We start from the raw sequence: 15,765 nt of genomic DNA, 5'->3' as shown, positions 1-15,765 counted from the left end.
TATGCTTTGGAAGTATGGAACATAAATAATAAAATTAGAGGATTAGCCAAGGTAGTTGTTCTATCTAGTGTTGGTGATATAATAAGAATTGGATGTTATTATACTTCTAAAGAATTGGGAAGAAAGAGGAAGGGTAAAGAGAGAGTGGGTGAAGAAAAAGAATGAAGCTAACATAGTGAAGAGCAAAGAAACCCATGACGAGGAGGTTAAGAAGTTTCTATAACAACTTAAGATCAGTGACTATAGCATTATGGAAAAATTGAACAAAACTCCAACTTAGATTTCTATACTCAATTTGCTTATAGCTTTAGAAGGTCACAAGAATGCTTTGTTGAAGGTATTGAAGGAAACTCACGTTCTCATAATATACTGGTTGAATAGTTTTAGAATATAGTCAATTCCATGTCGGTAGTAAACAACATCCCTACGCAGATGATGAAATTCCATCAGATGGAAGAGGTTATGTGAATCCTTTATACGTAGCTATAAAACATCGAAAGAAGATCATACCATAAGTTTTGGTTGATAAAGACTCAACACTAAATGTATGTCCATATTCAACACTAATAAAGTTAGGATTAGACAAGTCTTCAATGAGAAAGAGTAGCTCGATAGTTAAATCTTTTGATGGAACCATGAGAGAAATTATAGGAGAGATTGATCTTGATATTGAGATTGGTCCATGTGTCTTCACAATTGCATTCCAGGTCTTGGAAATTGTGCCCTCATTTAATCTACTCTTAGGTAGGCCATGGATCCATATAGATAGGGCAATGCCATCTTCGTTGCACCATATTGACACCCTATTTTGCTTGGGGTCAATTTAGACAAAATCTAGGTTAATTTGGGGTTTAAGAAGCAATTAAAAGTGAATGTGATTTTAGGAACAACTAACGGAAAACATGTTCTCCCTCCTTTTATTTTAATGTTCAAATCTCGCATTCAAAAAATTGTGGAGCCTTATTTTCATCTTTTTTAGACTTGTTTAGCCAAGAATATTGGCTTATTCTCATTTTAATTTGAAATGGATAAGAATAGGGTAAAAAGAGGGCCGAAGCACCCCTTTTTGATATAAAAGTGAGCTCCTTTTAAGATAAGGGGTATTTTGGGAGAGGAAAAGAAGGTAAGCCCTAGGTTTGTTCTATTTAAAAAGGCTTGGGCTTCAAAGCGACACACGAATACGAGGAGGCAAAGGAAGTGTACATTCACTCCCAAAAGAAGGAAGGGAGGGAGGGAGGGAGAGAGAGAGAGAGAGAGAGAGAGAGAGAGAGAGAGAGAGAGAGAGAGAGAGAGAGAGAGGTAATCCAAAGGATACAAGAGAAGAGGGGATTTTCGTTTACATCCAAACAAAAGAGGAAAAAGGGGAGCGCGTTGAGCACAAGGGAAGGGTTGCACACCCAAGCTAGGGAGAGAAAAAGAGAAAAGAAGAAGGAGGCTCCGCCAAAATCAACAAGTCAGCTCACAAAAACATGGGATTTCTTAATGATTCAGAGTATCAAGATACAAGGTGAGTAATTTAATCTTAATCTCTCATTAAGATCATGCATTTGGTGTGTTTAAACTCTACTTGATGGCCGAAGAAATTGGTTTGATACACTTGGGGAGGTAAGGTTACTTAAATATAGGATTTTTGGCTTATTTCATTGATAATTTGAATTTATATAGCCTAAAGCTCTATTTTTATTTGCCATGGGGTATTTATTAAGCAAAATAAGTGGGTTTTTAGGTGTTATAGAGAGAGAACTAGAGGAGAGAGCTTACTAGAGCTTCGCCAACCGAAAAAAAAAAAGAGGAGAGAATATTTTGAAAAAAAAAAAAAGTATTTTTACATGCATGAGGTGTTTGAAGGGTAGAAAAAAAGAAAAAAAAAGTCCATATGGTAAAACACACAAAAATGAATAAGAAACTAGGTCAAAACAACCCTAGAAACCCTCGAATTTGCTCATTGTCATGGTCGCAAGTGATGACCAACTAAGCTTAAAACATGTTTCTTTTTGAATATTTTCGATGATTTTTTTGGTTGGAAAATATTCCTAAGAATTGGATCTAGGAGATCAAGAAGATCCTGGATGTTCTGAACTGCATAAAGAAGCAGAAAGTAACCTTTGCAACGTTTAAGTTATCAAGGGAGGCAGAGAGATGGTGGGTGTCAGTAAATATGATGGAGGAGCGCCAATCGATACCAGTAGCGATGATGTGGGCTTGTTTTAAGGAGTTATTCTTTGAATGGTACTTTCTGGCCACGGTCAGAAATGCAAAGATGGAGGAATTCATAAGTCTGACGCAGGAGTCACCGACAGTTCAACAGTATGTCGCCAGATTCTAGGAGCTATCTCGATTTTCTCCATTCATGATTCCAGATGAGGCGATGAAGGTCTAGAAGTTTCAAATGGGTTTGAATAAGGAGATCCTCAAATAGACGGCAATCTTGTAGTTGCAGGACTTTGCTACTCTGGTAGACCAAGCAACCGTAGCAGAGGAGAGTTTGCAGAAGGATTCAGAGGTGCAAGTCCCGAAGAAGGGGCCAGCACCTCCCAGCTATTCTTCTGGTGCAAGGTAGGGCAACTGGAATAAGAACAGTAGTGGTACATCTCAGGGTACCACATCTTATTGTGGTTGCCTTACGTGTGGTAAGAGGCACTCTAGGTAGTGTTAAAGGACTACAGGGGCTTGTTTGCGGTGTGGTAAGATGGGACAACAGGCGAAAGATTGTAACATGCAAGGGAACAGTGGAGCCCCACAATAGCCATATAGAGGAGGTACGCAGGTGCAGCGTGGTGGTCACCAAGGGGGTACAGCCCAGGCGAGGGTGTATTCCCTGACTCCAGGTGATGCAAAAAAGGCTGGTGATATAGTCACAAGTACCATTTACATGCTTTCTCATAAAGTTGTTATATTATTCGATTTTGAGGCAACACATTCCTTTATCTCCCGCGGATTTGTTAAATTGTGTGGGTTAGAAATTCAACAATTAGATTATGAACTGGTAATGGCTACGACATTTGGTTCCGTAGTCGTATGTAGTAAAGTAATCTATGACTTTCCAGTAGAAATTCAGGAGAGGGTACTACTAGTCAGTCTTATTGTATTTGACATGCATGGCTTCGATATCATCTTAGGGATGGATGGGTTATCTACCAGTTATACCAGTATCGATTGCCACAGGAGGGGGGGTGGTGTTTAGACCACCAAGGGAGCAGGAATTCAAGTTCTTAGGGTCGTTTGTGCATTCAACACTACGGATTCTTTCTGCTATGCAAGTTAGGAGATTACTCCTGGAGGGATGCAAAGGGTATCTAGCATTTGTGAAAGACACGCTAGAAGAACATAGACTAAAGGGGATTCTTGTAGTGTGCAAGTTCCCAGACGTATTTATAAAGGACTTTCCAGGATTACCTCCAGATCGAGAGGTGGATTTTGTTATAAAATTGGTTCCAGGTACGGCCCCAATATCGAAAGCTCCATATCATATGGCTCTAGTAGAATTGAGAGAGTCGAAGGAGCAGCTACAGGAGCTACTAGACAAGGGGTATATTTGATCAAGTGTTTCGCTCTGGGGAGCACCGTTGTTATTTGTAAAGAAGAAGGATAGGTTAATGAGGATGTGCATCGACTATAGAGAGCTTAACAAGGTGACGATAAAGAATAAATACCCGCTACCCAGGATTGATGATCTGTTTGACCAGCTATAGGGCATGCAGATCTTCTCTAAGATCATTTTACGATTTGGGTATCACCAAATGAAGGTGAAAGTAGAGGACATTCCAAAGACAGCCTTTCGAACCTGGTATGGCCATTACGAATTTATGGTTATGCCTTTCGGTTTAACGAATGCACCTGCGGCATTAATGGATCTGATGAACAAGGTCTTTCACAAATACTTAGACCAGTTCATCATGGTATTCATAGATGACATCCTAGTGTATTCCAGGAGTGCTACAGAACATGAAGTTCATCTGAGACTGGTACTGCAAATACTCAGGGAAAAGAGGTTATATGCTAAATTGAAGAAATGCAAGCTCTGGCTGGAATAGATTGCATTTCTAGAGCGTGTAGTGTCCAAAGAAAGGTATTAGTGGATCCAAGTAAAATAGAAGCGGTAGTGGACTGGGCTAGGCCGAAGATTGTTCAGGAGGTTAGAAGTTTTCTAGGGCTTACAGGATACTACTAACGGTTCGTAGAAGGGTTCTCCAATTTATCAGGTCCATTGATGTGACTCACGAGGAAGAACATGAAGTATGATTGGACAGATGAGTGCGAGCTGAGTTTTAAGGAGCTGAAACAGCGGTTGGTTTCCGGTCCAGTTCTGACCATTCCATCTGGGGATGGTGGATTTGTTATCTTCAGTGACGCCTCTAAGAAAGGTTTCGGGTGTGTCCTAATGTAGCAAGGAAAGGTGATTGTTGAGACTCGGATAACTTTCATAATTTAATAATAGGAGAAGGAAAGAAAAGGAATTAAAATTGAAAAATTAAACAGGGTCTCGTCGACGAACACAGGGAGTTTGTCGACGAGCACACTTGAGGGGTTCGTCAATGGGGACACGTGTCTCATCGACGAGAAGATACCGAGAGGCTATATTTTAGTTCTGAATTTTGTCGACGAAAAGTAGGCATTCATCGACAAACTTCCTTCTTGACCTTGTCAACGAAGTGACGTGGCTCGTCGATGAAGCCCAGTGTATAAATAGCCTAAACTTGATTTTCAGCCATAATCTCACGCGCAAAACCCCTCTTCTCTCTCCTATTCTTCTCTCACATCTTCTCTTTAAGTTTTCGGGCCAGATTCTTGCTGCTTTGACGATCTAAAGCCCCCATGACACTCCTGGGGAAGTTCTCTTCAAGTCTGCTGGAGTGGATTGTTGGTGGGGCTACCTTGGATTTCAACCCAAATTCAAGGTAAGACCTTTTATCCAATATTTGGCTTTACCATAGTTATAAGAAATGTAGTACATAGAGAAATACTGAAGTTTTTTTCTAGGGGATGTTATTTTCAGGATGTTAACGAGGAACCCTACGGGTGTAGGACCAGTTATACTAGGGGCTTTCCAGTTGTTAGGTAAGGAAAATATGTTATGCTAGGGATTTTAGCATGTATGTCAGAAGACTATGTTTATGTGTGTGTGTGTGTGTGTATATATATATATATGTCAACTCATTAATCAGTTTTTTTTCCTGAATATTAGGGCTATTAGTATTACAGTAGAATTACAGAAATTGAGCATGAAATTTTGATTACTCAAATGTGTGGCATGAGTTTATTACAATATAGTATGATGATTAAACAACTTTACAAATATCCAGTTATACAGTATATTAGTAGAAAGTATGAGTTGTAGCATTTTTTAGAATGACATGATTTCTAAAACCATAACACTAAGACATTATAGATTATTTAGATAGAAATTTCAAACAAATATTATAGATATTTTAAATAGAAATTACAAATATTTCAGAAATATATTACAGATATTTCAAACAGAGATTATAGATATTTCAGATAGATATTATAGATATTTCAGTCAGATATTTCAGTTTAGATTTATAATGTTATGGTTATTTTGAAATCATGTTAAAACAGTAAGATAAATATATATATTAGTATTCCACAGTATCAGATCCTTGAGGAAATTTCAGAAAGATTCAGATAGTAGAGCACGATATCGTTGCTAATTCAGATAGAGTGCAACTACATAACTCAAATAGTATGTGGATTCCGTCTAACCGCACCAGGAGAGATTGCAGTCTCCCCAGCAAGCTGGGTTGAGGTGGAAAATTAAACGAGATAGATTTGGAGATTGCCCAGAGAGATTGCAGTGAGCTAGATTGTCGATTGATAGAGATTCATATTGACTTACCTAGTAGGCCAACAAGAGTAAGTCCCGCCTACGGGCCGCACAACCCTGTCATAAGGGGTTAAATCATGACTATAGAGACCCGAATAATTTTCATAATTTAATAATAGGAGGATAGAAAAGGAGAAGAATTAAACAAGGTCTCGTCGACGAACATAGGGGATTCGTCGATGAGCACACATGAGGGTCTCGCCGACGGGGACGTGTCTTGTCAATGAGAAGATACCGAGAGGCTATTTTTAAGTTCTGAATTTCGTCAACGAGGAGTAGGCATTCGTTGACGAACTTCCTTCTTGACCTTGTCGACAAAGTGGCGTGACTCGTCGACGAAGGCCAGTGTATAAATAGCCTAAACTTTATTTTTCAGCTGAAACTTTCGCACAAATCACTCTCACTATCTCTCTCTCTCTCTCTCTCTCCTCAGTTCGTCCCCTCCCCCTTCTCTCTAAGTTTTCATGCTAGATTCTCGCTAGTTTGACGATCCAGGGCCACCATGACGCTCCTGGAAAAGTTCTCTTCAAGTCTACTAGAACGGATTATTGGTGGGGCTGACTTGAATTCCATCCCAATTTCAGGGTAAGGCATTTTATTTAGTATTTTCCTTTCCCATAGTTATAACAAATGTAGTACATGGAGAAATACTGATGTTTTGCTCTAGGAGATGTTGTTTTCAAGGTGTTGAGTGGGGAACCCTGTGGGTGCGGGACTAGATACAGAAAAGGGGCTTTTCAAAAACCAAGTAAGGGAATTATGCTATGCTAGGAAATTTTAGCAAAGATATCTGAAATTTTATGTATATTTATATTTATACAAGTTTATTATCCAGTTTTACAGAATATGAGTTTTAATATTTTTGTGGCCTAAGTGGATGTTTACCTGATATAGAATTTATATAGTTTTTCCCAGCATATCATGATTTACAGTATATATAGATATAGACAAATATTTACCAAATAGATATTTATCAAACAAGTATTACAGTTTTTATTCAGATCAGTATATCACAGTAATTAAAGAATACCATGTTTCCTAAAACCATAACACTTAGATTTACAGATTATACAAATAGATATTATAGACAGATATACAGTTATTACAAACAGTTACTACAGATATGTGATATAGATATCACAGTATACACAGTTCAGATTTACATTGTTATGGTTATTTTGGAAACATGATGAAAACAGTAGAGTAATTATAATAGTAGAATATATATACAGTATCAGATCCCTGAGGAAAATATTACAGACAGATACAGATAATAGAGCATGGTACCATTGCTATTTACAGATCAGAGTGCAGCTACATATCTCAAATAGTATATGGGTACTGTCAACCATGCTCAGAGAGCTTCTAGACTCCCCAGAACTCTGGGTTAAGGGGGCCCAGTTTGACGAGGTAGTTTTTCCAGTTCCGTGCTTAGGAGTGGATGCAGTTTGGCTGGACTGAGGAAGGGTAGAGTATAGTGACTTACCTGGTGGGCCAACCAAAGTTAAGTCCTGCCTATGAGCCGCACAACCCTCTCATGAAGGGTCAAATCATGACATACAAATTTTCAGGGAAAAACAAAGTTATGTATATATACAGATTTACAGTGTTTGATAAATATAGTATGATATTAGAAGTATAAAAAGTAGAAAATCAGATGATACAGTTATATTTTAAACTACAACGAATGTATGATATATTTTGTATAGATTTACCATTTTATACAGTTTCAGATGTTATTATAATAGTTATGCAACTTGATTGCCACACACTAGTAATAGCATATTTTCACTTACTAAACGTCATCTCACCCCATTAATGTAATATTTTTCAAGTGAGCTAGCTAGGCGAGCAGATCAGACTCGCAGATAGAGTGATCCCTTGACTGCCCTGCCTATAGGGTAAGTGTGTACAGAGCGTTGTGTTTTGGGATAGATGGTACTGGTGTGAGATGTAAAAATGTAGCTATGGTTTGGAAACACTGAATTCAGGTATTGTATGTATATATATGGTTGTATGATTTATGTTTTCCGCTGCATAGGTGTGTCTATTATGTACAGGAATACCTCAGTGCTCTTCTGAGGCCTGAGATGCTATAGCAGGGATAATAAAGTAGTTTATGTGTTTATTTATTTATTTTAAAAAAAATGGTGTAATTTTTGGGTCGTTACAGTTTGGTATCAGAGCCTAGGTTGTTAGGTTCTATAGACTTTAAAGTACAGTGGAAAACAATACCAGAATTTAGGAATGGAATCTTAAGAAGAGTTGAACAGGGTATTGGTGAAGTTGATATTGGGAAATTAGGATGAGAATTTAGGGTTTTGTTCTTGTAGTTTGGAGGTAGAATTTCGGGGTGGTTTCTGTGATTTTCCTGGGGTGACGATTCTAGGAAAATCATAGTAAACTATCGATGATCTTTACTGTCATACGGTAGGACTCAACCTTAAATTAGTAATGAGAGGTTATGTAGTGACCTGGAGAAATTATAATATTTAAATAATAAAGAGGGAAGAAAAGGAAATTAAAAAGGGGGCACAGTAGGTCTTCATCGACGAATGCTTCGCGTTCGTCGACGACGTGACATATTGGACTTGTCAATGAGGGTGTGCTTCATCAATGAGAAAATACTGACAGGGGGTTTTAGGTGATTCTGAATTTCATCGATGAGGAGAGAGTTTGTCGATGATTTGTCTTCATGAACTCGTCGATGAGGTGACGTGGCTCGTTGACGAGGGCCAGTGTATAAATAGTGTTAAACTCCATTTTTCAACAGAATTTCTGGCGTAAAACCTTTCTCTCTCTCCCATTTCGGTTTCCATCCCTTATATTTTAATTTATGGGTCCGTTCTTCAACAAATTGATGATCTGAAGCCACCACGACACTCCTAGGGAATTTCTCTGCATATTTGTTGGAGTGGATCGTCGGTGGGTCGAGTTTGGAAATTTATCCCAAATTCAGGGTAAGACTTTCTACTCAGTATTTGACTTCTTGACAGTTGTAGAAAGCGTAGTACGCATAGAAATACTGAAGTTTGGTTATGGGAAATATCATTTTCAGGGTGTTGAACGGAGAATCCTGTGGGTGCAGAACTGTTTATCTTAGGGGCTTTTCAAGAATCAGGTAAGGGGATAAATTAAGTTAGTTGTTTTATGAAAATTGTAAGTAGAATTGTATAGCATTTGATTTTAGGAAAATATATGTATATAAATATATATATATAATACCCATTTTGTATGGCATGAGTAGATTTTATGATAAACTGCCGTTTTCTAGGAACATGATAATATTATGGATTTTTATAATGGAAAACCGGTGTACGAGGTGGAGGGTTTTATATGTTTTTCCGGCGTACGGGCCGAGCTATGTGTATAATTTGCCAGCGTACAGGCCGAGCTACATATATGATTTACCGGCGTACAGGCCAAGCTATGTGTATGATTTGCCAGCGTATGGGCCGAACTATGGATATGTTTTTCTGGCGTACAAGCCGAGTTATGGATATGTTTTGCCGGCGTACGGGCCGAGCTATGGATATGATTTTGCCAGCGTACAGGCTGAGCTATGGTAAAATATGAAATGTTGGCATACGGGCCGATGATTTTTATGATGTATATAAATATGCAAAATGATGTGATGATATTGATTTGGCAATTAATAGTATAAAATATCCATGTATCACAGTTTCATTATATGCTATATGTTATCAGAACCTGGTTGGCTTGGTTTAGCCTAGCACTTGCACGGTACCGCTGCTATGTGTTCGTGATCATCACGATATTGTGTTAATGCTGCTGTATGGAGTAGCATGAAGACGGATAGTCGATGTGGTTTTAAGAAGTGTGAGCACCCCTGGTGTACGAACCAGGTCTGGAAGACCTATCAGACTTACAAACTATACTTTTGAGTTGGCAGTAGTCGGCTAACCATTGTCAAGTCCCGCCTTCAAGCCACACAACCTAGTCATGTGGGAGTAATACGTGACAACAATCAGCTAACCTACCAGGGTTGTTTTCGTATTATTATTATATGAGATGGATTATGCTTAAAGAAATTCTATATGTTTTGCTATGCCGTGATTATACATATTTTTCCCATAAATGATACATATAGTTTTACTGGTTATGTTTATGTATATGATTATATGTAAAACACCGAAATTCTTATTTTACCACACACTAGTATTAGTTTATTTCCCTTACTGAGAGGTGTCTCATCCCAAATTACATGAAATTTTTAGGAGCCCCTGATTGGAGAGCGGATAAAGCTCGTCTGGGATAGATTCAGCTGACCTGCCCTTTTTGAAGGGTAAATATTTTGTTAGGGCCAGATAGTTTTGGTGAGAAGTGGCTCTAGAATTCTTTTTGGGATGTATATATAAACACAATGGATGTAGTAACTCTGGTACTAAAATGAATGGTGTTATGTTTATGATGTTAGGATTTCTTGCTACTTAGGCTTCCGTATTGGGTTTCTCGTATGTCCCTAGTACCCACGGGTTTAGGTTGATTATGACCTACTAGATTTGATATGTTGATATTGTATTTTATTATTTAAAAAAATATGTGGAAATTAAGCTGGTCATTACAGGTTAGGGGTAGTCCAGTTAGTATAGTATTGTAGGATTCAGATACTTAAAATAATTTGATAATATTGCAGGATGGACCGAGGAGGTAGTAGCGTGCACGCTAGTCGGTATTATGGAGTTGGGCCTTCTGGTGCAAGAGGTGGGGATTCAGATGTTGTGAAATGAAGATCTGATCCTTAAAACTTGTAGAGAATCCTTCCCTGATCCTCGTGGTAACGTCAAATCGACGATTCCAGCAACGTATGATGAAGAAATCTAGAGAGAGAGAGAGAGAGAGAGTATTTTGAGTTCCTAGAGAGATAGAGAGAGATTTTAGATTATTTAGCTTGGAAGAAAAGGAAATGGATATTTATAGCCCTTTGGCTTGGCCGCCCTCGTCAACGAGATGGCATCTTCGCCGACGAGGCACTGAAGACAATTCATCGACAAGACGGTGACCTCGTCGACGAGCCTGAGATTCCTGGTTTCCCGAAACCTCTCGGCTTCTCCTCATCGACGAGCCTCTGCGTTTCGTCGCCGAGTAACAGAAGGCCTTCGTCGATGAAAGTTGGCTTCGTCGACGAAGCTTGCTCAATTTACTATTTTACCCTTATCTTTCTTAATTAAATCCATATGTCACGGTTCGAGTTATTACACATAAAGAAAAGTGGAATATAGGAGGAACTTCAAGTTTATCATCATTCTGGCGTGTTCCATGGAGTCTTGAAGAGCAAAAGGAAGATGAAGACATTTGTTTATTTCATTTGTAATGCATTTATTTTTCATTCTGGTTTGTAATAATGCATGCATATGCATGGTATGTTTTGAATGCTCAGATAGGCTGCAAACAGACCTTAGGGTGTCGATCGACCTTGGGTTTTTATACCCTTTAACTAAATTGCCGCAGGCTTATTCACACATGGTTGAATAAGGTCAAAAAGACCCTAGAAAGGTCTTTAGGTCCCCACACTTAAATGAATATGAAAATAGGACCTTAGGCTAAAATCAAAAGGACTTCGGGCTACCGAACCTGGCAAGTCAAATTGCCTCAGTCGACCGAATTGCTGACCGGTCAAAAACTTGACCTAGATTTAGGCGACCGAACTCAAATGACTTGAGTGTCCATGGCCGACCGAACTCGTGTTAGGTACTTTTTTCACCAACTTGGCAGTCTGAACTTCATGTTCAAATATGCCTCAGGCGACCGAAAGTTCAAGTTCGTCATACCGAACTTTAGACCGGGCAACCAAATCGTGCTATTTTGGAGAATCGCCTCGATTCAGCAAAACGAACCAAAATTTAGGCACCTGAAGATGGAAAACCTATTTTTTCCATTGTGTTTGTTCGGGCGACCGAACTATAAACCGAAACTCTCGGGTTGCTCATTTTTAACTGCGATAATTAAGGTTAAAACTTAATTAAACTTTTCTGAAAATTTCCAATAGGTCCCGAACGGACATATTTCTCATAATCTCTATATATACCCCCTTCATTTGTTTAAATTGCAACTTTGATTAGCAATGTTTTCTCTCAAATCTTTTAGTTAATCAAAGTTCCCCCAACTACATTTTCATTTCAAAAATCATTTTGGGGCAAATATTTTTACTCTCCAATAACTCTCCTTTATTTATTTCTTAAAAATCAGTTTTACAAGATAGTGTTTATTTGGACACTTTGTTTTCATTCAAAGATCTGTACTCTCATTTACTCTTCACTTTGAAAATCATTTTAAGAGTAAGCGTTGAGATTTCTCCACATATTTCTATGGTAAATGTGTTGTTGGAGAAATATAGTTTTGCATTCATGCTTTCATTGAAAAATCTTTATATTGTAAAAATCATTTTGAAAATACCCTTACTCTACTAAGCATTTATTTCATATCTTTTGAGAGTGGATGTTTTATGAGCTTAATGTGTACATTTCTGTTTGTATGTTTAGAAGCATTTTCATGTACACAAATGTTTTCCATGTATTGGTTGAGTTCAGTCCATTAATTGAACTGGAGAGTCTTAACCCGTTAATTGAATTGGGGAGTCTCAGCCCCGTAAGTGAGACTAATTCGGCTCAGTTTAGTAATTGAGCCGAGGTTTTCCTCGCCCCGTAAAGAGAGGATGTAAACGACTTCTGCTTCCCCCTTCTAAGTGAGCAGGTATAGTGTAATCCTTGGGAGGTATGCCCAAGGAGGGGATGTAGGCTGGTTTGACCGAACCTCGATAATAAATATCTTGTGTCGCTCTCACCCTAATCTCATTTAAATTACTGCACTTTAAATTCAATATGTATATGCTTATTCATTTAGTGTTATATTATTTGCATGCACACCTTTATTTTAAATGAGATATGCTGCACAAGTGTATGCTTGCACTCGCAGTTTAATTATTTTATATATACGTTTGCATTATGAATAAGATATAATTTATGGTGAATCGGCGAAATGCTTAATTAGTCGAAAATTTTTTAAAACTCAATTCACCCCCTTCTTGGGATCACATCATTTCCAACAAGTGCACCGGTCCATCCCTTACCTGATATTGTCTGCTCTAGGTCTTAAGGACCCTTATGAATTTAAAACGCGTTAAGTGATTTGGGAGTTGGCCAACTTATGCGGCAGAGCCCCTAGGAACCCCCAACCGATGTGAGATTATTTTACAATATTATTTAGATAATAAATAATCTCGATTACTACAAGTCAAACTCTAAATCATTAAGGTTTAGCCCGAAAATTGAACTGGAGAGTCTCAACCCCGTAAGTGAGATTAGTTCAACTTAACTTAGTACTTGAGCTGGGGGTTTCTTCACCCCGTAAGGAGAGGATGTAAACGGCTTCTACTCCGCCCTTTTAAGTGAGCAGATATAGTGTAATCCTTGAGGGGTATGCCCAAGGCGGAGACGTAGATTGGTTTGGCCGAACCTTGATAACAAATATTTTGTGTGTGTCTCTCTCTATCTCATTTAAATTACTGCACTTTAAATTTAATATGTGTATGCCTATTTATTTACTGTTATATTATTTGAATGCACACCTTTATTTTAAATAAGATATGCTGCACATGTATATGCCTGCACTTACAGTTTAATTATTTTATATACACGTGAATGAGATATAATTTGTGGTGAATCAACGAAATGTTTAATTAGCCAAAAAGTTTTTAAAACCCAATTCATCCATTTTTTGGGATCGCATCATTTCCAGCAAGTGCACCGGTCCATCCCTTACCTGATATTGTCCGCTCTTGGTCTTAAGGACCCTCACGAATTTTAAACGCATCGAGTGATTTAGGAGTCGACCAACTTATGAGGTAGATCCCCTAGTAACCCCCAACCGATGTGAGATTATTTTACAATATTATTTAGATAATAAATAATCTCGACTACTACGAGTCTAACTCTAAACCATTAATGAGGTACTTGCTTACTATGTATCCTTTGATTTAGATCCATCTCGGTCGACTCCTATTCCGCTAACAAGGCCTGGCTAGCGCGGTCTGGCCTGGGGCACTCGGGTCGAGCATGCTCGGGTTAATCGGGTATGCGTCCGTCCAATGAAACGACGCCACGTAACTACTGTGTCACTTGCCTACGAAGAGCCAAAACCCGTGACTGTCCTCGACTCCCCTGTGCTTCCCTGCTCGGTCTTGCGGAGCTCGTCAATTGCTGTCGGCTCAGACATTAGAACCCTAGCTGGGTTTTTCTTCCCCATTAATTATTTATGATCAATTAAGGAGAAATCATTAAGAACTTCTCGAGGATTTATGTAGAAGATATTGATTGATCATTTGAACAAGTTCTCAATTTTGTTTTTCTCTGAACTTGTAGTGCTTTTTGATAAAGATAAAGAGGAGATCCTATGAAATCCCAGGCACCTAGACTGTTTTTGTTTTGTTTTCTTCTGTTCGCTTTCTTGAATTTCAATCATGGAATTGGTGAGGAGACGAAGAACAAGTTTCGGGAACGAGAGGCTAGCGACGATGCCCTTGGGTATCCAGACATGTAAGCTTAACCCCTATTAGACCTTTGTTTATTTCCAGCTATTCTTCTTCTTCTTTTCTGCAAATTTAATTGGTTCGGTTTCGGTTTGAATCTGATGGTACATAAGTGTGTTGAATAGTGTTGTGTTTGCCGCATTAATTCTGTGATTGTTGTATGCGTGTGTAGAGACGAGGATGCGTTGTTAAACACACAGTGCCCTCGAAATCTGGAGCTCAGATGGCAGACAGAAGTGAGCTCCAGCATATATGCTACCCCCCTGGTTGCGGACATTAACAGGTACGTGCTTTCTCCCGACTATTTGTTGAACATAACTGCTTTTGGTTATTATTATTTACGTGGAATCTGAGAATCTCCTGAATGTTCCTCAGCACATCTTTCTCTGTTGATAAAGAAAAATGTCCCACTTCAGTTAGCTTTTGAATTTTTTCTTCAAACAAATTTACTCCAGAAATGATTCTCCCAGATTAAGTATGGTGTTATCATTGCCAAATGGGTGTATTATTTTATATTCCTAATTTGTATGTTGGAGTTGCATTCCATCAATTTCAATCTAATTTCTTATTTTCTTTTCATTTTCTTCTCCTTTTGACATGTTAATTTTGTCATCTGTCCATAAAGTATTGTATTTGATCATGATATACTGGATTTGCTTCTCAGTGACGGAAAACTTGAAATAGTAGTTCCTTCTTTCGTTCATTACCTGGAAGTGCTAGAAGGCTCCGATGGAGATAAAATGCCAGGTATATGCAGTTGACTTTTTGTATGAAAATGACTTTGTATATATAAGTTAACTGGCCAAGTAATTACCTTAAAAGAATAAATCCAGTGAATAGTTCTGTTATTGATGCAGGACGGATAAGGGAAATATTTGTTTATGTGTCTTAGGTATGGTTAGGGTAAGAGAAATAATGGATTTTAGGGTTTGAAATTATGGTAGAAAGTAGGATCACAATTGGGGGGGGGGGGGGACTAGGGATAAGTTTAATTGGGATTTAATAATATAATAGTAGCTGGAAATTCTGTGCAGCAAAAAGGACTAGGTTTTTAAGTACCGCATGGTTAGGGTTTTATGGTGGTAAAGGCAATCCAATTCAGATGCTTTTACAGTGCGCAGGAAACCCTCACAGCCTTGAGAAAGAATTATGCTAAAAAATTCTAGCTCAGTCATCCATCAAAAATCAAAAGGCGGCATCCCTTCTACAGACTTCACACTTATCAGTCCTACTAGGATTCAACTAGCTTGGGAGGCATGGAACTTAAACCAATCCATGACTTAGCTTCCAACAATAGAATTCAAAACTGGACTCACTAAAGGACTTTTAAAGTTACCCTATAAATAACCCACAAAAAAACATAAAAATAAGA

The 15,765-nt window shown here is 38.3% G+C and overlaps 1 protein-coding gene across 1 annotated transcript in view; it reads left to right on the top strand.

Moving 5' to 3' along the window:
- Positions 1 to 13,834: 13,834 nt before the first annotated feature.
- The window catches only part of LOC131167635 (protein DEFECTIVE IN EXINE FORMATION 1), a 69,374-nt gene continuing 67,443 nt past the window's right edge, over positions 13,835 to 15,765 (top strand). Inside the window, exons 1-3 of the mRNA XM_058126429.1 lie at positions 13,835 to 14,400; positions 14,566 to 14,676; positions 15,058 to 15,140. Coding sequence (XP_057982412.1) covers positions 14,258 to 14,400; positions 14,566 to 14,676; positions 15,058 to 15,140 — 337 coding nt within the window. The 5' untranslated portion in view covers positions 13,835 to 14,257. The remainder of the gene's footprint in view (positions 14,401 to 14,565; positions 14,677 to 15,057; positions 15,141 to 15,765) is intronic.

The sequence above is a fragment of the Malania oleifera genome, chromosome 11 (assembly GCF_029873635.1).
Source record: "Malania oleifera isolate guangnan ecotype guangnan chromosome 11, ASM2987363v1, whole genome shotgun sequence".
NCBI lineage: Eukaryota > Viridiplantae > Streptophyta > Magnoliopsida > Santalales > Ximeniaceae > Malania > Malania oleifera.
Note: the sequence above shows the minus strand (reverse complement) of the source record. Positions and strands in the feature narration are given on the sequence as shown.